The following is a 21,479-nucleotide window of genomic DNA, read 5'->3' as shown; positions in this document are numbered from 1 at the left end:
CTATAGAAGAATGGTCCAATGACGCAAAGTGCTCATCGACTACGTAACAAATGCTGCATACCCTCATAGACTGCTAAGATACACAAAATACCACAAGAAAGAATAATAGACTACTCTAGTGCTATCTAAACCTACGAAGTGGTCCGTGGACGAGGAAGGGCACTTATGCGGAGAACAGGTCTGGTATGCAGCAATGTCGCAACATCGAGTCGAAGCGTATTGCATTTTATAGAATAGTCTACCTCCCAAGCCCATTAAATAAATGAATGGAATTCATGCAGCCAAAAAAAGTTTAAAAAAAATGTCCTGCTTTGGAGTAGTGACTAGTATTAATGTGGTCGTTAGGACAGCTAAATGACTGTAATTAAACCTGACTATAAAGAAGAGAAGTGATAAGTATATTTTTTTAATCCCGAAGCTTCCCCAATGGAGAACTTCTTGTAATCATCACTGTCATCTCGTGCTGCAAAATGTAGCTGTGCTGATATTCTGGCAGCTCAATTAAAGTCCAACCTGACAACTATGTTTAAAACACAAAATGCATTTGGGTACATCAAATAGCACTATTTCTAAATTTGGGTATCTCGAGCTCCCTAAGCTCGAGCTCCATAGTTTTTCCCATAATTACAAGGGCCACAAAAATTCCCGACCGACCAGCCTTACAAAAAGTTCGTGTTCTTTTAACAGCGAAGTGAAAAAACGGATTTCAGGACTATCGGTAAAAATGGTAGCGGAAAATTGTGTAATAGTTTCCCACAAAAATACGGCATGCAACCCTCCATGTAGCCGTAGCTTACGGTGCGCGATGATCCACTGTCGGCCAATGGGCCGCACACAAGAAAGGATCCCGTCTGGTACAAATAGATATCGGCATTCCCCCGCCATGGGCTCCCAGGTCTCAAGCGCATATCTGCGACTCCATTTGCGGAACTTCTGCTGGCGTTGCTCTTTCGGGCAATTGTCATCTGGGTAATAATCCATCGCCTCGTACACAAAGTTGGCTGCACCCCATAGCACGTTGCTAGTAACTGGCTCGCCTTTGGCCGTCGTACCAATGAAGAACGCGTCCCCACTCGCGTTCGCAGACATAGAGAGCCCATTCTCCAATTTACTTCCGATGTAAATCGCCATGGCATTCAGCTCTCCGCGGACGCCTCTGCAGTTTAACATATTGTTTATCTCGTCGGCCCCGAAGCCGAAGCCAAACTGGCGGTTAAATTCCTTGGTAAATGGAGGGAACACATTCTGACGAGGATCCACATAGAGAACGCCGCTACTGAAGCCCATAAGTTCTCGTAGAAACGGCATTTCTGTAAGTTCCTTCATGTCGTCAGTCTGGCTGTAGCCAAGACGTTCTCGAATGTATCTTATAGCTTGGACTTGCGAGTTAAAGACGTGGTGAATCATCCTGTTAGTGAGTCCGCTACCTTCTCCACTCTTGATCTCCACTACGACCACCATGTCCGTGGAACTGGGGGAGCTCTTCTCTGGTTGTTGGACTTGTTTGGACTGATACGTGCAGTCGGGACGATGCGCTTTCCAGTGCTGACGCTGGTGCTCGCGAGAGCAGTAGCCCACCCGCTTGCAGGAGCCACAACGTCGCAGTGACTCAGACTTGCCGCAGATCGGGCATGTCGTTGGAGCTGCATATTCCATTGGCGTGGAATGGCAAGTTGCTTTGTCAAATTTTATTAATACACCGGAAATTAGCTCAATTTTTTTCGGAAAAAAAGCTTATTAACCAGATGCTAAAGGTTTTTTGCAAAGCTATGTGACCCACACAACATGACAGGTCAATCCTATCGAGCAGCATATGAGTCCACGTGGTCGATCTCACTTATCCAAAAAAATCGCCAATCGTATCCGGCACCATGGCGCGCAAGAAGACGTCGACGTCGACGTCCACATCCAAGACGAAGCGCGCGACGCGCATTGACAAGGATGTCAAGACGACTCTCATGCACAGCCGGGTGCTGTCCTTCCTGTACGATCTCATGTGGAGCTACCGCTATTTCCCGCAACTCGCCTGCTGCTTGCTGCTCGTCGAGGCCTGCGTCGGCTACCTCATCATCCAGAAAGTGCCGTGTACGTCTGCTTCCCAATTTATAAAATAACCAAGTTTAATTAATTCGTATTAATGTGCGCAGACACAGAGATCGACTGGTCCACGTACATGCAGCAAGTGGAGCTGTTCAAGGCCGGAGAGCGCGACTACATGCAGATCCGGGGCGACACAGGCCCGCTTGTCTATCCTGCTGGCTTCCTGTACGTATTCTCCTTCTTGCACTCAATCACGGACAACGGGCAGAACATCCAACGTGCTCAGTATATTTTCCTGGGCTTCTATCTCATCATGATCGCTACGGTACTGGCAATTTACTACCGCGCTCGAGTTCTACCGCCCTGGGCCACCGTGTTCTTGTGCACCTCGAAACGCCTACACTCGATCTTTATGCTGCGTATGTTCAATGACGGCGTGGCGATGATGCTCCTGTTCATTGCAGTGTACCTATTCGCTCGCCAACGGTGGCGTTGGGGCTGCGTCTTCTTCAGCCTCGCTGTGTCCATCAAGATGAACGTGTTGCTATTCGCCCCAGCGCTTTTCTTCCTGCTACTACAGTCGTGTGGTATTCTACGTACCGCGTGGTATTTGGTCATCTGCGCTGCGATCCAAGTAGCGCTAGCCTATCCGTTCCTAAAGCACAATTGGTGGAACTACATGAACAAAGCCTTCGAGCTCAGTCGCGTCTTCACGTTCAAGTGGACAGTGAACTGGCGCTTCCTGGATGAAGAAACGTTTGTATCGGGTGGATTCGCGATCATCTTGTTGCTAGGCCACTTGTTCTTCATGGTATTGTTTCTGGACAAGCACTTTAACATTATCGGCACGATCCGCGCTGTGATGATGAAGCCATTCGCGATCTACGAGCCGTTTCCGATCCAAAGCGAGATCGTCGTGACGTCGCTATTCGTCATGAACTTCGCCGGTATCGTCTTCTCTCGTACACTGCACTATCAGTTCTACTCATGGTACTATCCGACACTACCGTATCTGCTTTGGTGCTCGGACTTACCTCTGCTACTCAAGATGGCAGCTCTACTGAACAACGAGTACGCCTTTAACACGTTCCCGTCGACCACAATGAGCTCGCTTATGCTGCAGCTCACCAACACTTTCCTACTGATCACACTATACCTGAATCAGAAGAACAACTCGTTCATACCGTATCTGGACGCCGAGGCCCGCACGAACCTTATCGCCTTTGTGAACGAAGAGTGCTTTGATGGTGCGCGACAGCTAGTGCTCTACTACGGTAGTGTGACGGAAGATCTGGCTGAAGGTGCCACGGTGTCGTCTATTGACGAGCACGAGGTAGTGTTGTCGTTGCCCAAGATGAAGCTGACGCTCGCTGTGGGCTTTGGTAGCAGCGGTCCTGTGACGGGTGAGGGCTATGGTCGTCAAGTGCTCAAGGACATGCTCAAGGAGGCAGGTGAAGGTGTTAAGGCGGGAGATACGATGGGCAAGCTCATCAACCGTGAGTACATCAAGGACAAGGAGCTCAAGAACCTCGTGGGCTCTCTTGATGAGGAGCATGACAGCAAGACTTCGCTACGTCAGCGTACGACCACCAAGACGCGGTAGATCTAATACCCTCGAAAAATGCACATTTGTGTGGTTACACCAACGTTTTGACAATTGATACTTGTCCGATCTCTAGTCAATTTCGATGACGGTCGCCTTGGCCTTCGAGAGCGACGATGGCTCGCGTGCCATCGAGATGCAAGTGCAAGTACAGGAGAGCGATGGAGTACGCGCCGAAGACTGCGATCTGCGTGTGTACTACGATATTACCCGTACTGTAGAGCAGATCCGACGTGGTGGATATAAGAAAATCGCGCTGCAATTCCCGGACTCGCTACTACCGGACGCTTCACAGGTGCAACAGGAGCTTAAGGACGGACTGACCGGCCAATGGGAGCGCGTATTTGTGCTTGGTGACACTTCCTACGGCAGCTGCTGTGTGGATGAAGTGGCAGCGCAACATCTCGTGGCTGACTGCATCGTGCACTACGGACGCACATGTTTGAGTGCGACGACCAAGATTCCGGTGATCTACGTGTTTGGCAATGCAACGATTGACGTAAATGACTGTGTGCAACAGCTCAGCGAGTGTATTGCCGGTGTGGATGTGATGAAGACGTTGGTGTTGCTGTATGAGCCTCGCTTCCATCATGCTAGTAACGCAGTCTTCGAAGGTTTAAAGGACAAGTTTACGGAACGGAAGCTGGTGTTTGGGACTATGAAGACATTTTACGACCCAGCAGAGAAGGTGGAGGGGGTCGAGACGCTGAATACTGATAAGAACTCTTCGGTTTTTACTATTGGCGGGCAGGAGATCGTGTTGGGCAGTGATAACGTGGAGATCACTCCGGAAACGTTTGCACTGCTGTATATTGGAGCGGAATCAGCACATCTCACTAGCATTTTAATGCGCTATAGCACTGTGGACTGCTTCTCGTACAATCCGAACGTAATGTCTTCTCGCAAAGAGGGTGCGACGGTCAACCGTGCACTCATGAGACGGTAAGACTAGCTAGTCAGATTGCTACTTGGCTTGAAATAACTAACAGTGCTTTGTGTGCTGTAGTTTTTTCCTCGTCCAACAAGCTAAAGAGGCACAGATCTACGGTATTTTGATGGGCACACTTGGCGTCAACAAGTATCTGGACGTGGTGCATGGACTCCAGAAGCTGATCAAAAAGTAGATGGATCATCGACGATATTATGGGTCTTTTCAACTACTAACGCTTGCTGTGGTTATTATAGGAGTGGACGCAAGTCGTATCTGTTTGTCGTGGGCAAGGTCAACGTGCCTAAACTCGCAAACTACGCCGAAATCGACGCCTTTGTGCTCGTGGCATGTCAACAGAACACTCTCATGGACAGCAAGGAGTACTACAAACCCATCGTGACACCGTATGAACTCCAACTTGCTCTTTCGCCTTCCGAAGAGTGGGATGGCCAGTACAAAACCGACTTCAGTGAGGTAATACCGGCGCTAGATCAGACTGCTCAAAGCGTAGAGCAAGCTGCCGATGATGAGGGTGAAGACGTGGACAAGCCATTCTTCTCGCTGGTGTCAGGAACGTACAAGACAGCTTCCCACTCGACGCCCGTCGATCGAGAAGCAACTACGTGTGCTCTCACGGCTTCGGGTGAGCCTGGCGCATCCGGTGCGTTGCAGGTCAAAAATGAGCGAACAGAGCTGACCACGTATCACAGTGAGGCCGCCGATTACCTCGCTACGAGAGAGTACCAAGGCTTAGACCCACGCATTGGCAAGACTCCTGCACACGCCGCCGTAGAGGGAAGCATCGGTATTGCGCGGGGTTACACTCACGAGACCGAATAGATAGCCATCGAGTAAAGTCTGTTTTTCATTGAAACAATTTGTACGTTTGTCAAAGAAAATCACTCATTCCGAAAGCGTGTCCGAGAACGGAATACTTCGTAGTACAATATAGACCATCGCTAGGATACTATGAGTGGCCGATACAAGTAAGATTTCATGAAGTGCGCGGGGTTACATGTACTGAAGTAACAGTAAGTACTACACGTAGTATTTTTTTTCTACAGAATCACTTGTAAGCATGTAGGCCGACTTGAAGCTGTCCGTCTGTCTTAATACAGCGCTATCTAGGTGCACCTGGATCTTGAATCACATTACGATAAGTTTAATTCAATATCCTTGTCAGCACTGTAGAAAAGTATTAATAATTGAAGACTTCAATTTCGGAAGTTGCTTTTTTATCCGGATTCCCATTTATCCGGATCCGACACTTCCCAATAATCATCACCAAAATGAGCGATGGTATCACCGCGTCTCGCGCTGAAGTCATGGAGAGTACGTCACCCAGATAACTCTTACCGCCCTCACATCCTTTCCTAAGCCGCCCATCTCCTGTCATAACCTTTAATTCAGCCGTGTATGAGCTCTCCCGCCTGCTCAACACTGGTCTCGACCGCGACACTCTGGCGATCCTCATGGCACTGATTCAGAAAGGCGTCAACCCGGAGGCACTAGCTGCAGTCGTGAAAGATCTACGCAAAGACGCAGCAGAGCAACAGCAAGCAGAAGCACCTCGGGAACGGACATTCACTGGCGGCAAGCAACCCTTGTCGACGCAGGAACTCCAGGTCAGTCAGGTGTGTCGAAAGAAGCCATCTTGTCTCTCAAACTCTCTATTAGACTGACAACATTGTGTACCTCGTTCTCAGAAGAAACGCCGCTCGGACTACTAGCTGACTAATATTCGTGTTTAGTTCCTTTTCTATTGGCATTGTTGTGTCGTACCATACAAACTGTTCGTCCCTGTGTCTCTGCGATAATTAGCAGGTGTGTCTTTCGTCCTGAGTGGCTAAATGTCCTAGGTATGCTCATAACGCTCGACGATCAGTTCCTCGTGATACGGTGCATCTCAACAACAAGAATTCGACCTTCCACAGTGGCGGCGATCGCAAAGGAGAGGAAGGTCATAATAGGACGCAGCACGGGGTTCTGGAACCAATCGGTACGGCCAATCATGTACAGGAACTGAAGCTGCGCTAGCATGAGCAGTGGCAGCTTCTTAACACACCACCAGATGCCACCCAGCAGCATGTCTGACGTCGCCGGCACCTCGTCCTTCTTCCATTGAGCAGTGCGTAACGTGTGTGCGACCGCGAATATCAGCAATACGGTAGTCAACATCAGGTCGTGTACAATGACCCAGAGTTTCCCTGCGTACGAGGGCTGCATCGTGATGGGGATGGCCTGGATACTACAATAAGTAATGAGAACGACGATGGAGACGCTTGACACCAATGGCATGGATGCAATAGCATACAACGCGCTGCAAGAGAACTGACAGGCTCGCCGCACCACACGCGAGTTAAACACGTCGATAGATAGTGGCTGTGCGTTGCCAGGAGTGGGTAGTCCCCAGCTTGACAAGCGACGTGGTCGTCCATTAGGCTCCGTGAACAGCTTCAAGCAGAGGGAGATGTAGGCGAACCAGATGAAGGCGAAAATCACCAGAAACGACACGACTTTGCCTACAAAGTGACCGAAGTGGTCTTCTCCCAGTCGGGCACGTACATCTTGCCAGTACCAGAACACCTGGAAGTACGTGTACGGCAGCCAGAACCACGGCTTCACTGTAGCGCCACTGTACTTGTAGCTCAGTAAAGGACCAGGGATCTCTCCCTTTGCTAAGTTCTTGTCTTTGCATTTGTATAGATCCCAGTTCATGCGTTCATAGAAGACCATGTGGTTGATGCTGTAGTAGAAAGGCAAGCGGTGGACGACAGAGGCGTCTACTGGTTCCACTGCATCATCACCATCATCCGCTCCGTCGCTGTCTTCGCCATTGTCATCTTCATCCCATCCTAGGAAAAACAACGGACTCTCCTCGAATGCCTCGAAAAGTCCAGGCATGAAACCTTGAATGATACCGATGTAATTGTACTCACGGCCAGTGATCATGAAGCCATCGATGGCATCCGAGTACAAATTCCTCGCTGCGATACTGTCGGGGGAGATGACTAGCAGTCCATTGGAGTACACGACTGACTGACCGTTGTCTACAGCGCAGAACTGGTGACACGCGAAGATCTCGTCCAGATTGCGCAGTACCAGGTTCTCCGGGTCCAGGTACACGACGCGCTTGAGCGATGAGATCTGCGGGTCGTCCCATATCACGAGCTTGTTGCGCATATGTAGCAGTTGCGTACGGTGGTCGGTCAGTGGCATGTGCCCGAATACATTGGGGATGTTGGTGTGCACAATCTCCAGGTCCGGGTCGTCTCCTTTGAGTGCTTGCTCGCTGCTCTCAAAAAGTCCGTCCTGCGGTACAATCACCATGCGACGGTACTTGGTTTTGGATTCTTTGATGCTACGCATAAGCACACGCGTAGCTAGCAGCAGTGCCTCGCTGTCCTCGCCAAAGTCGTACATGATGGTGGCAAACGCGCCCTCATTGGACTCCACGACGGTCTCAGGCGCCACTGTCGGGGGGGCTCTAGACTTTGTCTTGGTCGTTTGAGCTGAGCAACATGGAAGGATCAACAGAACAACGAGAAGAGTCCACAGCTGCCGCTGCCGCTGTCGCCGGCGGCCACCGACATCACTGCCCGACCGGGTGAGCCCCATCGTGAAGAATGCCCAGCGAGCAGCTGTTTCTGTCGGAATAAGTCAAGTGGACCACGCTATTTAAAAGGACGACCTTCACGCAACATTTCCACTTCAACTTGCCATGTGTGCAACCATGCTTACGACTATTACAACGGAAGTTTAGGTGGCTTCAACAGACCAAGATGTATCTCTTATAGAGCTACCATCTTATTCGCTTCCTTGTTTCTCGTGCATGTTCAGTGAATTTGAAGTCCCACCAAGCGTCAGTAGATTACCGCGCCGTCATCAAGGTCAGTAGGTCAGAAGGCGATCCACCGACACTTCCTTCCCCATTTACTACTCTTTTAGAGCCTCGACTTGACGCAGACGAAAATTAATGGAAGAAGTATCTGTAGATAGCCTTGCTTCATTCACTGCACTCACTCGTCGGCCGGCCCTTTCTTGCTTTTTTCTATAATTACGTTCGGCGGCTTTTCAGATTCGTGTTGGTTATATCCTATTCAGCCCGGCATCAGGCCAGACATTGCACTGCTATTCCTATCGCCCTGGCTGCGAAGTGAGGAGGTGGAAAACGGAGGGGCGAGTTGCAAAGCGCAGGACAAAAATACCTGTTGCGTATATAACCACCGGCTATTGTGTTTGTTGCCATCGGATTCTGACCGTCGCCCTCACTGCCGACACCTCTGCGCACGCGCCCATAGCCCAAAAAAGACGCGAGTGACAAGATCGCTGGAGTTTCGCCACACGCGCAGACTCCTCCGCTCGCGCAAAGGATTGACACATTCGACTACCGCTGAACACGGCAGCCGTCAACTGAGACCACACTAGGGACACACTCAGCACAAATGGCCACCCCAGACGGCGTTAAGGTCTCGAACAAGTTTGCCGCCCCACTCGATGGCTCGCAATTCGACATGGGTGTGACGCTAGGTACCGGCTCCTTCGGTCGTGTGCGCTTCGCTACCCATAAAGTAAGTCATGTCGACAAAGGTAAATAGGCGGGTCCATTCGAATAGACTGACGGTGTCATGGCTTCTTTGGTAGGCAACCAACACGTACTGGGCTATCAAGATCTTGAAAAAGGCAGAGATCATTCGGCTGCAACAGGTCGAGCACATGCTCTCGGAAAAGTCCATCTTGCTATGTTTGGACCATCCATTCATTGTCAACTTGGCAGGCACGTTTCAGGACACCAAGTACCTGTACATGGTGCTCGAGTATGTCATCGGTGGCGAGTTCTTCACGCACCTTCGAAAGGCTGGGCGGTTCGACAACAACACGGCAAAGTTTTACGCAGCACAGGTGGTATCCATCTTCGAGTACATGCATAGTCAGGATTTCATCTACCGCGACTTGAAGCCCGAGAACTTGCTACTAGACAACGAGGGCTACATCAAGATCACTGACTTCGGGTTCGCCAAGCGAGTGGCGTTCAAGACGTACACGCTTTGTGGCACACCCGAGTACATCGCGCCAGAGGTGCTACTTAACAAGGGGCACGGCAAGGGAGTGGACTGGTGGACACTGGGCATTTTGCTGTACGAAATGCTGGCAGGACAGCCACCATTCTGCGACGACGACCCCATGGGCATTTACCAGCAAATTCTTTCAGGAAAGCTCAACTTCCCGCGTTTCTTCGACCGAAACGCCAAGGGACTTATCAAACGCATGCTCACAGCCGACCTTACGAAACGGTACGGTTGTCTCAAGAACGGAGTGGAGGACATCAAGAAACACAAGTTTTTCACCGGTATCAATTGGGAGGACCTGCTCGCGCGCAAGGGCGCCGCACCGATTATCCCACGTGTCGGCACGGCCAACGATACGTCCAATTTCGACCCATACCCGGACTCCATGGAGGATGCGATTGTCCCCGTTTACAACGGCAAAGATCCCTTTGCCGAGTTTTAGACGATACACAACGATGGAAATGGTACGGACGCTGGTGATACCAGCGGTAACAAGTGGTGTGAGCTTCATGCAAAGTAGAGGGGGGAAGGGGGCGTCGAAGAGAAGTCAAGCAAGAAATTATGGTCGATAAGGTCATGCATTTCTATTTATCGCGAAGATGCGGCGGAGAAAGAGAGAAGACGAGGGTCGCAGTGCTTGTTTGATCTCGTAGAAATAGGTCGCTAGTCTGCTGCCTTTTGCCTTGAAGTCGCCTTTAGTTTAGTATACATTCGACTTGCACTAGCTTATGTTGCTCGATCTGGTCGCTCGATCTTAATCATCGACACATTTCACTTCCTTCTTCTTTCATTGCGAAGCAATAAACTACAGAATACGCTTCAGCACAACAAATATTATATTCAAGCGTCATTCTTCAGCTCGTGTCTCTTCACAACTTAGTAATCGAGTTGACTAAACTGGATCCATCAACTCACAGCTTCGAGTTCGGGAACAACGTCTTGTCACCTGGGAAACGGTAGTACGCCGTACCCTTGTTCATGATGCGTAGCACGCGGCCAGCGTTGTCGGGCTCGCGCAAGCCGGCGGCGAAGGCGTCCACGACGACCTTAACAGGCATGAGGCCACCCATCATGTTGGTGTACTTAGGGACCTCTTCGTCAGCCTGCTGACCCATGTTCGTCTCGGCGAAACCTGGGCACATGCAGAAGCAGCGGATGTTGTCCGACTTCTTGAGCTGGTACAACGAGCGCGTGAAGCCCACGACACCAGCTTTGGCGGCCGCATAGTCGGGACCAAACGGCGTTGGAGAGAGCGCTGCCATACTGCCGAGGTTCACAATGACGCCCTCCTTGCCATTAAGTGTGCGCTTGAACTCACCGATAGCGAACTTGGTGCCGCGGATGAGCGCAGTCAGGTCGATGTCCACCACAGCCTCCCAGGACGTGCTTTCGGGTTGGTAAAAGGTCATGTCGCCGGCGATACCGGCGTTGTTGGCCAGCACATTCACAGGCTTGTTAAAATATTTGCTGGCGTACGCGAAGGCGCGCGAGAAGCTGTCCTTCTCGGTCACGTTCTGACGGTCCCAACACACGTTTTGCTCGCCATATTTACCCTGCAACTCTTTGCCGGTAGCTTGGAGCTCGTGTACGTTCACGTCCGTAATCATAACCTTACCTCGACCGGCCAGAATCTCCTCCGCGAAGGCGCGACCGAAACCGCGGCCACCGCCCGTCACAATCGCAACAGCCTCGTGGAACTCCATTATCTTCGACGTGCACTTCGGTTGCGATTTAAAAGTGAGCTAGGCGTCCAAGCAAAAAATGGGTCGGATTTCTGTTGACGTGAACGGACTGTCGCTTGGCATAGTTGAACCTCCATAATTGACTGTGTTGATGTTGAAGCTTCAGGTATCGAAAGTGCTTCATCATCAGTTTATCGCTGTGAATACCCCTGCCATCGAGCTGTTGATGGTACTTGTACAGCAAAGACAAACCTCGATGGAAGGAAACGAAAAGACCGTGGCTCTGATCCTAAATGGGATTCGTTTCGCGATAATGACAGCTCGCTCATCCTACGCTTTCCTACGCTTCTGTTAGTTTAGGGTCATGACCGCTGCTGACGTGAATCCATCGCAGTTATTCAAAAAAAAATGCTGCAAACAGCAGTTTTCGCGCTCATATTGTAACATGTTTTATTTCATTTTTTTACATTCATCGTATTTCATTGAAAATGAAAATGTGCGAGTATTCAGTAGTCATTATGGTAGTTTCGTTATTGTTGCACGGTACACAAGTGCCACGTATCTTTCATTTGTGTGATCATGGACTCGCTTGCGTGGGTATTGGCGCTACTGCTGGTGCTGGCGGGCGCCGGGTACATGTACATGCAGCGACAAGAAGAGGCCAAGAAGCAGGAGCAAAAGCTTCAGAAGGAGAAGGAAGAGCTGGCACGCCAGAAGTTCCACGCACTCAATAACAAGAAGCCGAAAAGCAAGACCAAGAAAAAGATCGACGTGACGGCGGAGCTTAAGAAGAAGAAATCCCAAGCAGTTGCACAGGACGCAGGAGAAGAACACTCGAGCATCTTGCATGTGCTTAGGGGCCACAAATACGGCATCACGGCCGCCGCCTACAGCCCCAACGGCCGCTTTCTGGCCACCGCCAGCTCGGACCGCTCCATCCGCCTCTATTTCCGCGACACACTCAAGGACAAGAACCCCAAGCTGCACCAGATCAATATCGAGTACGATCACGTCACGGCCATGTGTTTCAGCTCGGATGGACGCAGTCTCGTGGTTGCAACAGAGAACGGCAACGTCAAAGTCTACCGTACGTTTGGTATGCCTGCAAATTGCTCCGAACTGAGTCGCATTGATGATTTTTTGTGCTTCGCTTTGGCAGAAAAACTTCGTCTCAAACCGAAAATGGTGGCGGAGTTCCCAGTCTCGCACAAAACAGACGTGCACTCTGTGCTCATGAACGATATCGGCAATGTATGTAGCTGGTCAAGCCTCTGATATCGACTGAATACTGACTAGAGTTGAGCTGTTGGTTAGTGGGCAACGATCATCACGTGTGCGGGTGACTCGGACACGGATGTCAAGTTCTGGAACTTGAGTGGCGAGCTGCTGCAGACAGTCAACACGAACCAGGTGGCCAACTACCACTGCGTCGGCTCCAAGGACAATCGATATATCGCTGTGGCAGCATACACGCCGGAAGTCAAGATCTACGAGATTGCACGTGAGAAGACGGGCGCGTTTAAGAAGGTGAACAAGATCATGACGCTACAAGGACACAGAGTACGGTACCCAAGCAAAACGCGCGTGGTGGGATCAAAACTGACACTCTGGGACTGTTTTCTGCTTAAACCGTAGACGGGTGTGATGGATCTCGCCTTTGACGGCTCAGATGCGCTTCCAGTGAACCGCGTCGTGACTATTTCCAAGGACTCCTCTGTCCGTCTATGGGATATTAACGGTGAGTTTGTACGAATAGTATTATCTAAATATCATATATAATTCTAATACTGATACACCATGTCCGTGACTACTATGCAGTGCGATACACTGTGCAAGAAGATCCCAAGGTGCTGTCGTCATTTAATGCCAGCGGCGATGAACCTTTCCAGGCTACCGACTTCGCTCCTAAGGGGAAGGTACGATGTTGCGTCTTACGAGAAATGTTACAGTAGTTTTGACTAGGATTTGGTGCTACAGATGCTGGCTATGGTGCGAGGTAAAGACCTTGTGTTTGTTCGAACCAGCGACAACGAGGAGTTTTTCACCATCGAGAACGCGATCGAAGATCAGATCAAGCGAGCTACGTTCTCACCCGACGGATCTGAAGTTCTTGTTCTAGGCAAGAACTGCAAACACGTCAAGATCTACACGACGCCCGAGTTATAGAGGTGGATAAACACTTGATTTCATAGAGATGAAGACATGTATTTGTCATGGCCGTATGCACACTCTAATGCTTCGGTAGAATGTCCAGGAGTTTCCACTTCAACATGTTGATGTTTTCCGAGAGGATGTACTTATCCGACCGACGAACTGCCACTGCCATCCGCTCGTGGTTGAGACTGTCGCTGCATTCATCACCTTGCTGCTTCAAATCCTCTTCCCAGGACCCCAGCAGTTCGTCGTCCTCCTCGATTGAGGTCGGGAACGCCTTCAGCATCTGCTCCAGAGTGTAGATGAGACGTGTGAGAGCTTGCTGCTCGTTCTCCAAGCTCACCACTTCTCCGTCCAGCGCCTTGTACGCTAGCGTCTCGAGCTCGTCAATTGTGTCACAGTCGATCTCTTGTATCCGTGTAGCCATCAGAAGTAGATCGTTGGTCTCTTCGGCCACAAGTTCGAACGGGTTGGTAGCGTGATCCAGTCCGTTGACAAGAAGCAACTGCTCCTTCTCGTGATAAAACTTGGTGGACGCTTCGTCCATGGGCAGCCACATATCCACAGCATCGAACAGGTTGCCAATGATCACGAAGCCGTACAACGACAGCAACTTGTGATTCGACAAGGCTCCGTAGTTAATGAACATCTGTGCACCAGCATTCCAGTGTTGATGACTCACGAGCTTAAAGCATTGAGTCTCCATGTCAAAGAAGTGGGACATCTCGGCTTCAGGGTCGTGGTTGAGCATGTCAAACACCGGCACCATGGCCTTGAACGACTGCTTAGCTACCGGTAGACTACTACCCTTAAGTTCTTCTATCTGTCTCTCAGACGGAGCCTCATCCAGTCTTAAAGACACGAAGCGACTCCAGATCGTCGACAACGCCCACTTGTAGTTGTCCAAGGAGAAGATTTCGTCGAATAAGTCGACGGTGATCCCCTCTGTGATGTTCTCAAAGAGTTCAAAGAGCACAGATTCTTTCAATACGGCATAATCGGATGCCACTTTTTCCTCCATTTGTTGAGCGATGAAGAACAAGTTGCTGCCTTCCAGCGCCTTGATCTCTCCCGCTTCGAAGTACAGCGCATTATGGTACGTTTTGGGCAGCAATTCGATGTGTTTGGCCCATTTGGACTTGTCGCCTTGCATATATTTCTCGTAGAGTAACGCGATGGCCAGCTGATCATCCTCACGCTCGGGTGTGAGTTGCTGGAAGAAGGTGATGCTCTGCAACGCAGAGATATCCTGCAGACTCTTGACGGACAGTACCGAGTCTAACGGGATACTGAACACCTCGGTGTGTGGCGTCACATCCTCGGCGATAAATACGCCGCGTTCGGAAGCACACGCACCGTCCTGAGTCTCGTAGACGAAATCTGTGGCAATCCGCACCTTGAGCGTCTCGGCCGCCCACTCGTTGTACCCCACAAACGCGTCGCCACTGAGCGTCTCCATAGGATTTTCATCTCCTGGCGCCATATCCTTCTCGTGCTCGGGGGCTTTTTCTCGTGTGGCCAGCTCAGACTGCAGCACCCACCCGGCGGAGTTGCTGCATGTGGTCAGTCAGTCGACGAGCATTTTGCCAACTATTTGGATCAGATGTAAAGATCTCTTGAACAAAGTATGTTTGGTGAATGTTGTGTAATGCGCAGAATGTATGTACAGTACCATGTCAAAGTGCGTGCAGCGAATCGGCACGCTCACTCTGCAAACCTCCCACGCTCCTACGTCGAGAGGAAGCGAAGGTTGCAGCTCACCTTAGTTAGCGCCGCTAACCAACTTTAGCGGCACCGTCAAGCAACGATTGTTGAAATTCTGGTGCTGACAGTCACTGAGTCAGTGAGAGTCTCACTGAGACCAGATTCGAGCTCCGGCTTTCTCGCTGCAGGAAGCGCGGCATGTAAATTTCTTGTCGGTGAAAAGTTAACAACAAACCAGCGGAAGACGCTGGAAGAGTCCAGATGAATGCCGTGTTTGCTCGCTGTGCTCGTCCAGCCCGATCCTAGGGCGAGCAGCGCTTCTGCTTTTTTGTCTATCGCGGCCTATTTCTCGGTCGATGAGCAGCAGCTGTTGCAATTTACATTCACATTTTTCTCCCACTCTCGTTAGATTTTAGTCAACTCGTTCAGAAACTTGGCGTTTTGTGTCGATTTCTCGACGAGTCGAGCGGTGCTCGAATGTCGGCTCTTCTCGTCCTACGACAGTTGTCCAGTCCAGCATGCCAAATGAATCGTGTGATGTGCTCACCTGACTCGTGCAGCACGAGTCGTGCTGTTTGAATAAAAACAAGCTACAGCAAAGTTGAATGAAGTTTGAGCCGAACCACTTGGCTTCACTACGAAGAAATGTTCCAGCCCGTTTTCTGGGATTGGCGTGCGCTGGCGGCATGGCCTAACGGCGTTAGGTCATGCGGTAAGTATCGGGGATCGGTTCGGTATCCGGTACAAAATGTGAGCTTCCCATTCCTCAGAAAATTTTACTTTTTCAGCTGAAACGTTTATTTTCATTTCGTCATCAGCATTCGCAAGTCGCACTTGCTTGTGCAGCCATGTCGCTGGACTTGGCCGTGACTCCGGCGTCCGCGAGCGGCAAGGGTGGCGGCGGCTGCTCCGTCAAGACGGAGTCCGTGCGTATGCAAAAGCTGTTGCTCGCTGGTGAGGGCGAGCAAGGCACACGGAGCTCGCCCAAGCGCAAACAGCGACCAGCCAGCGGAACTGTGCCCATAGACTTGACAACATTCTCCGAAGAGCTCCCTGCCAACCAGAAGCGAGGTCACAAACGCGCACTATTGACGTCTCTACCAGGTGAGAGACGGCGTGATGGCGAAGCAGTGGAGGTCAAGGGGCTGCTGGTCGTAGCGGAACTGGTCGGCAAAGGGCAAGACTCGTCAGTCTTCCGTACGCTAGGCTCGGTGAGGAGTTGGGAATGGCTACAACCGATGGGAACAAAGTGCTGAGAGTATGTTGTGACTGTTTGGTGTAGATCTACTGCGTCTTGGTGCGAAAGAGCAGCGGATTGTCATTAGAGACGGTGTCCAAGGACAGTCATCATACCATCGTGTTAGATGTTGACGCCATGGACCTGGTGCATGAACCCTCTGCGAACGACCTAAAGTTTCAGTTGCATTACCAACCAAGTAGTAGTGGCAATGGGCTGCGATCGCCGTCCTACACCTTCACGGCTTCGACTAAGGAGGAGTATGTCGAGTGGGTGAACGGCATCCTCAGATTCCAAGGTAGAGAACAAGAAAACACTGTAAGTAAATCTACCCACAGCCCTGTATCGTCGAGTGACACTAGCGTTAGAACGCAACAAGGGAAAGCGGACACGAATGCGCGGCGTGAAGACCAGCAGACGCTACCGAGACAGCAGGATCACAAGTCTCACCAACAGGTACAGTCGTCTCTCGGAGAGTTCGTGTACGCCACGCCACCCAGAACCAAGCACATCATTCTTGTTCGTCATGGCCACTACATCAATGCGCATGTGCCTCAAGTATCGGACTCGGAGCAAGTGCTTTCCCAGATGGGAAGACAACAAGCTGAACAAACGGGCAAATGCTTGGCAATGGCTCACAACCGAGTCCCCACGCGACACGACATCACTGTGTACCACAGTGATATGACGCGTGCAGTGGAGACTGCTGGTATTATCTCCAATAACTTTGGAGAAGTGCTACTAAACCCGAGTCCATTGCTACGTGAAGGCTGGCCTGGACTGCCATACTCGTCCAGTCCTGTAATTGGCGGGGAAACAGGTGCACGTGACAATAGTGCATACGATGGCATGCAGGAACGGAGTCGTATGGACGTCAAACGGATGCAGAAAGCATTCAACAGGTTCTTCTTGAGCTCAGGTGAAGCTCAAGACGAGAGCGACGAAGAGTCCTACTGCGTACTTGTGTGTCATGCCAACCTTATCCGGTTCTTCTTGTGTCGTGCGCTTGGTATCGCGCCTACGAACACGTGGGGTCACTTCGAGATCAATCATTGTGGCATCACACGTATCGATGTGTGTGCTAATCGACCTATCAAGGTCACGGCAGTGAACGAGACCGGTCACTTGCCCCAGTCCCTCATCACGTCAAGCGAAGATCATCTATAAGCTGACGGGTGTCAAGGGAGCAGCCCGATGCTGCAGGAAATATATGTCGTCAACGTGTTAGAAAACAACAAAAAGCACGTGTTCAGTCTCCAGTTAGAAACTACAGAAGGCTGTAACGATGCTAAACTGAATGTGAAATCCTGTTCTTAGACAGCAGAGTTACTGACGTGGTCTGTGCCCGAGTAAAAGTCCTCGTTGAATGCATCCAGACGTGTCACTTGTTCCGGTGTGAGCTTCACGTTGGCCGCTTCCAGGTTTTCCTTCTGTCTCGCTTCGTGCACCGACTTGGGCACTGTGGTGTATCCTTTAACCAGATCCCACGCAATCAAAACCTGAGCGGGTGTTGCCTGTACTTCCTTGGCAAGTTCAATAAGTCTCGAGTCGTCAATCTTCTTCACTCGCGCCAGAGGTGAGAAGGCCTGGACATGAATCCCGTTCTCCTCGCAATAGTTGACCAGCGACTGTCTCGTGAGCCACGGATGCAATTCGATCTGGTTCACAGCCGGTTTGACCTTCCACGTCTCGGCCAGTTTGGCCAGATGCGCTTCTCCAAAGTTTGACACACCGATGTCACGCAGTACGCCTTCCTTCTGCAGATCTTCGAGTGCGCGCCATGTATCAGCGCGTAGTTTGGGATCAAAGGGCTGATGCAGCAGGAACAGATCGATGTAGCTACAGCCGATGAGATCGTTGCTGGAGCGCGCACCCTCCAGTGCCTTGTCGTATCCCCAGTGGAACTCGCGCAGCTTACTCGTGATGAAGATCTGCTCGCGAGGGATTCCAGAGTCCCGTACAGCGCGCCCCACGTCCGCCTCATTCTCGTACAGCCGCGCGGTGTCAATGTGGCGGTAGCCTAGACGCAAGGCCGACAGAACAGATTCGTAGGCCTCTTCGCCTGCTGCTGCCTTGTACACACCCAGCCCCAGCATCGGCATCCGCGCCCCGCTGGGCAGCACAACGGACGGCACCTTAACGCTCATGTCTGATTCTGGACACCCAAAAGCTATCACTTTTCACAGATCTTGCCATTGTATACGTTTATATTGGATATTACAGGCTAGCAGGGTCCAATGATGGAATAACACATCAGCAGCACATCCACTTACAGAAATGTGCGCTTATCCTGATATCATCTTTGACAATGCTTTAACCTCCATAAACCGTTTGAGAAGATTTGGTACTTCCCCCTTGTTGAAGCGTCATTCTTCATCCTGACGTCAAGAGCTCAAGTCGCCAGAAGAATTCTAAAAGCTGCAGCGATGCGGGCGTCTCTCATTGTCGCCCTTGCAGCTGCCACTGCCTCGGCGTCACCGCTTTCGTTGCCCGAACTCACTAGCAGCGGGGGCTACGGCTACGTGCGCAGTCCGGACCGCTCAGTGTCGCTCACGTCGCCCCGGCCGCACGACTACATCGACGTGTCTAAGCTGCCCAAGAACTTCGACTGGCGCAATGTCAACGGCACGCGCTACGTGAGCATCTCACGCAACCAGCACATCCCTCACTATTGCGGCTCGTGCTGGTCCTTCGGTACGACTAAATCCTCCTTGAAGCTGATATCAATATAAAATCTAACATTTCTTCTCGGAATGTCATATTTTATACAGCCGCGACATCAGCTTTGGCAGATCGCATTCTCATATTCAAGGAGCGCAACCCAGGCAACAAGCCGTCTGTGGAAGTGCATCGAGGGGTAGTACTGTCTCCTCAAGTGATCCTTAACTGTGACAAGAAGGACAACGGATGTCACGGCGGTGACCAATTGGAAGCATATCGCTATATCAAAGAACACGGCGTCCCCGAAGAAGGATGCCAGCGCTACGCAGCCACGGGGCATGACACCGGCAACACGTGCACCGACATGGACGTGTGTGAGAACTGCTTGCCGTCCAAGGGCTGTTTCCCTCAAAAGTCATACGACAAATATTATGTTTCAGAGGTCGGTACTACCTTGGGCGAGCAGCAGATGATGGCCGAGATCTACGCTCGTGGGCCAATCGCCTGCAGTGTGGCAGTTACCGACGGGTTCCTCAAGTACTCGGGAGGTATCTTTGACGATAAAACCAACGCTACAGACGTGGACCACGCCATCTCGATCGTTGGGTGGGGCGAGGAGAACGGAGTACCCTTTTGGGTTCTACGCAACAGTTGGGGTAGTTTCTGGGGCGAAAGTGGCTGGATGCGACTCGTCCGAGGTGTCAACAACGTCGGAGTCGAAGGCGAATGCGCCTTTGGAGTGCCTCGAGACGACGGATGGCCCACTCCGACCAAGATTGAAGAAAAGGAAGAGGATAAGGTCAAAGAACCTCAAGAAGAGACGTCGGTGGAGTCGACACTGGGTGGCTGTCGTCAGAAGCTCCACTTTGCTGGGGGAGAACGCGTGATCTCGCCGCTACCTCATGAGACGATGGATGTTACAGACCTGCCTAAGAGCTGGGACTGGCGTGATGTTAACGGCAAGAACTACGTCACGTGGGACAAGAACCAACACATCCCCAAGTACTGTGGCAGTTGCTGGGCTCAAGGAACGACCAGTGCACTGTCGGATCGTATCTCCATCCTGAGAAATGGTACGTTCGGAGATGGTTTTCTTATACTCTTTTAGTGTGCTGATTTGACTGTACCTAATAGCGTCGTGGCCGGAAATTGCTCTGTCGCCTCAAGTTCTCATCAACTGCCATGCAGGCGGCACCTGTAATGGTGGCAACCCTGGTCTAGTGTACGAGTACGCACACCGCCATGGCATTCCAGACCAAACGTGTCAAGCTTATCAAGCCAAGAACCTTCAGTGCGACCAATTTGCTATCTGCGAGACGTAAGTAAACGCCTAATATTAAGTTGACGGTATAATGGACACTGACTTGGTTATGTTGACGCAGTTGCTGGCCGTCGAAGGAGTCGTTCACTCCTGGAGTGTGTGAACCCATCAAGAAGTTCGCTAAGTATTACGTGTCTGAGTACGGCTCCGTGAGCGGCGCTGAGCGTATGAAGGCTGAGATTTACAAACGAGGCCCCATTGGCTGCGGTGTGCACGCCACATCCAAGTTCGAGTCGTACACCGGTGGCATCTACTCGGAACACGTCATGTTCCCACTGATTAACCACGAAATCTCGGTCGCTGGCTGGGGATACGACGAAGAAACAGACACGGAATACTGTACGTACATTCCGATATATTGTTACGTTTGATGTCAGCAATTAACTCGTTAATTGCTGTTAGGGATCGGACGTAACTCGTGGGGAACGTACTGGGGAGAGAACGGCTGGTTCCGTATCCAGATGCACCACAACAATCTCGGTATCGAGCAGGACTGCGACTGGGGCGTGCCACTCCCGGATGGCTCCAAGCCTAACGACTTTGTCGTTGACTACCAAGGCAACGAGGCCGGTGAAGCTACGGACAGAAACTTTATGCATGTGGACAACGCCTATTAGCCAACGGATCGCGTGGTGTGTGCATATCCAACGTTTAGTTGAAGTCGGTGTGACCGTTGAACTCATAATAAGAAAAAATAAACGAAAGGACACACAAGATACTGTTTTCATTAAATTTAACAGTCTCAATTACTTTTTAAAGAGACCATGGTGGTCTTGCATTCCAGCGACGATCAGTGTCACTTGTTCACGGATGTGTTTGGGCGCTTGCTGCAGCTGTTGCTGGGCTGTATCGCCATCTTCCTGCTCTACATCAAGCGCAAGCTCGAGTTCCCTATCCGGCCCATAAAAGTCTGGGCGATGGACGTGAGTAAACAGTCTCTGGGTGCGTTCTACATCCACTGCATCAGTGTCATCTTGTCGATTGTTATGATTGCTGCATCGACTGAAAATTACGATGAGGTACGCAAATAACGTTATTTTACTTTTTGCAAACTAAAAAATATGTTGCGTGTAGTGC

General features: G+C 50.9%; 11 protein-coding genes across 11 annotated transcripts; 6 read left to right on the top strand and 5 right to left on the bottom strand.

Annotated features, from left to right (window-relative positions):
* Positions 1–350: 350 nt before the first annotated feature.
* On the bottom strand, positions 351–1,662 carry PITG_02433 (uncharacterized protein; the record flags this gene model as incomplete). Its single annotated transcript, XM_002907314.1, has 2 exons — positions 351–358; positions 798–1,662. 2 exons carry the CDS (start codon positions 1,459–1,461, stop codon positions 351–353), a joined length of 672 nt encoding a protein of 223 aa, XP_002907360.1.
* Positions 1,663–1,871: 209 nt separating this feature from the next.
* Positions 1,872–3,643, top strand: PITG_02432 (dolichyl-P-Man:Man(5)GlcNAc(2)-PP-dolichyl mannosyltransferase, putative; the record flags this gene model as incomplete). Its single annotated transcript, XM_002907313.1, has 2 exons — positions 1,872–2,085; positions 2,148–3,643. 2 exons carry the CDS (start codon positions 1,872–1,874, stop codon positions 3,641–3,643), a joined length of 1,710 nt encoding a protein of 569 aa, XP_002907359.1.
* Positions 3,644–3,728: 85 nt separating this feature from the next.
* PITG_02431 (diphthamide biosynthesis protein, putative) lies at positions 3,729–5,414 on the top strand (the record flags this gene model as incomplete). The annotated part of the gene is made up of 4 exons (XM_002907312.1): positions 3,729–4,331; positions 4,395–4,585; positions 4,650–4,763; positions 4,829–5,414. 4 exons carry the CDS (start codon positions 3,729–3,731, stop codon positions 5,412–5,414), a joined length of 1,494 nt encoding a protein of 497 aa, XP_002907358.1.
* Positions 5,415–6,387: 973 nt separating this feature from the next.
* On the bottom strand, positions 6,388–8,216 carry PITG_02430 (uncharacterized protein; the record flags this gene model as incomplete). The annotated part of the gene is made up of 1 exon (XM_002907311.1): positions 6,388–8,216. The coding sequence occupies one exon, from the start codon at positions 7,941–7,943 to the stop codon at positions 6,456–6,458; it is 1,488 nt and encodes a 495-aa protein (XP_002907357.1).
* Positions 8,217–8,702: 486 nt separating this feature from the next.
* On the top strand, positions 8,703–10,085 carry PITG_02429 (cAMP-dependent protein kinase catalytic subunit, putative; the record flags this gene model as incomplete). Its single annotated transcript, XM_002907310.1, has 2 exons — positions 8,703–9,145; positions 9,219–10,085. The coding sequence occupies 2 exons, from the start codon at positions 9,020–9,022 to the stop codon at positions 10,083–10,085; spliced, it is 993 nt and encodes a 330-aa protein (XP_002907356.1).
* Positions 10,086–10,554: 469 nt separating this feature from the next.
* PITG_02428 (15-hydroxyprostaglandin dehydrogenase [NAD+], putative) lies at positions 10,555–11,368 on the bottom strand (the record flags this gene model as incomplete). The annotated part of the gene is made up of 1 exon (XM_002907309.1): positions 10,555–11,368. One exon carries the CDS (start codon positions 11,344–11,346, stop codon positions 10,555–10,557), a length of 792 nt encoding a protein of 263 aa, XP_002907355.1.
* Positions 11,369–11,904: 536 nt separating this feature from the next.
* Positions 11,905–13,543, top strand: PITG_02427 (uncharacterized protein; the record flags this gene model as incomplete). Its single annotated transcript, XM_002907308.1, has 6 exons — positions 11,905–12,412; positions 12,485–12,576; positions 12,640–12,885; positions 12,961–13,063; positions 13,144–13,241; positions 13,303–13,543. 6 exons carry the CDS (start codon positions 11,905–11,907, stop codon positions 13,489–13,491), a joined length of 1,236 nt encoding a protein of 411 aa, XP_002907354.1.
* A 12-nt stretch (positions 13,544–13,555) lies between these two features.
* PITG_02426 (uncharacterized protein) lies at positions 13,556–15,028 on the bottom strand (the record flags this gene model as incomplete). Its single annotated transcript, XM_002907307.1, has 3 exons — positions 13,556–13,667; positions 13,716–14,279; positions 14,340–15,028. 3 exons carry the CDS (start codon positions 14,936–14,938, stop codon positions 13,556–13,558), a joined length of 1,275 nt encoding a protein of 424 aa, XP_002907353.1.
* A 1,003-nt stretch (positions 15,029–16,031) lies between these two features.
* PITG_02425 (uncharacterized protein) lies at positions 16,032–17,587 on the top strand (the record flags this gene model as incomplete). Its single annotated transcript, XM_002907306.1, has 4 exons — positions 16,032–16,049; positions 16,143–16,394; positions 16,466–16,738; positions 16,865–17,587. The coding sequence occupies 4 exons, from the start codon at positions 16,032–16,034 to the stop codon at positions 17,585–17,587; spliced, it is 1,266 nt and encodes a 421-aa protein (XP_002907352.1).
* A 57-nt stretch (positions 17,588–17,644) lies between these two features.
* On the bottom strand, positions 17,645–18,579 carry PITG_02424 (aldo/keto reductase family; the record flags this gene model as incomplete). Its single annotated transcript, XM_002907305.1, has 1 exon — positions 17,645–18,579. The coding sequence occupies one exon, from the start codon at positions 18,565–18,567 to the stop codon at positions 17,734–17,736; it is 834 nt and encodes a 277-aa protein (XP_002907351.1).
* A 267-nt stretch (positions 18,580–18,846) lies between these two features.
* PITG_02423 (cysteine protease family C01A, putative) lies at positions 18,847–21,433 on the top strand (the record flags this gene model as incomplete). Its single annotated transcript, XM_002907304.1, has 6 exons — positions 18,847–19,114; positions 19,192–20,154; positions 20,216–20,399; positions 20,464–20,741; positions 20,805–20,972; positions 21,162–21,433. The coding sequence occupies 6 exons, from the start codon at positions 18,847–18,849 to the stop codon at positions 21,431–21,433; spliced, it is 2,133 nt and encodes a 710-aa protein (XP_002907350.1).
* Positions 21,434–21,479: the final 46 nt, after the last annotated feature.

Source organism: Phytophthora infestans, genomic scaffold (genome assembly GCF_000142945.1).
Source record: "Phytophthora infestans T30-4 supercont1.3 genomic scaffold, whole genome shotgun sequence".
NCBI classification, from domain to species: Eukaryota; Oomycota; class Peronosporomycetes; order Peronosporales; family Peronosporaceae; genus Phytophthora; species Phytophthora infestans.
The sequence above is the reverse complement of the archived record's forward strand: the minus strand, read 5'-3'. Positions and strand labels throughout refer to the sequence as shown.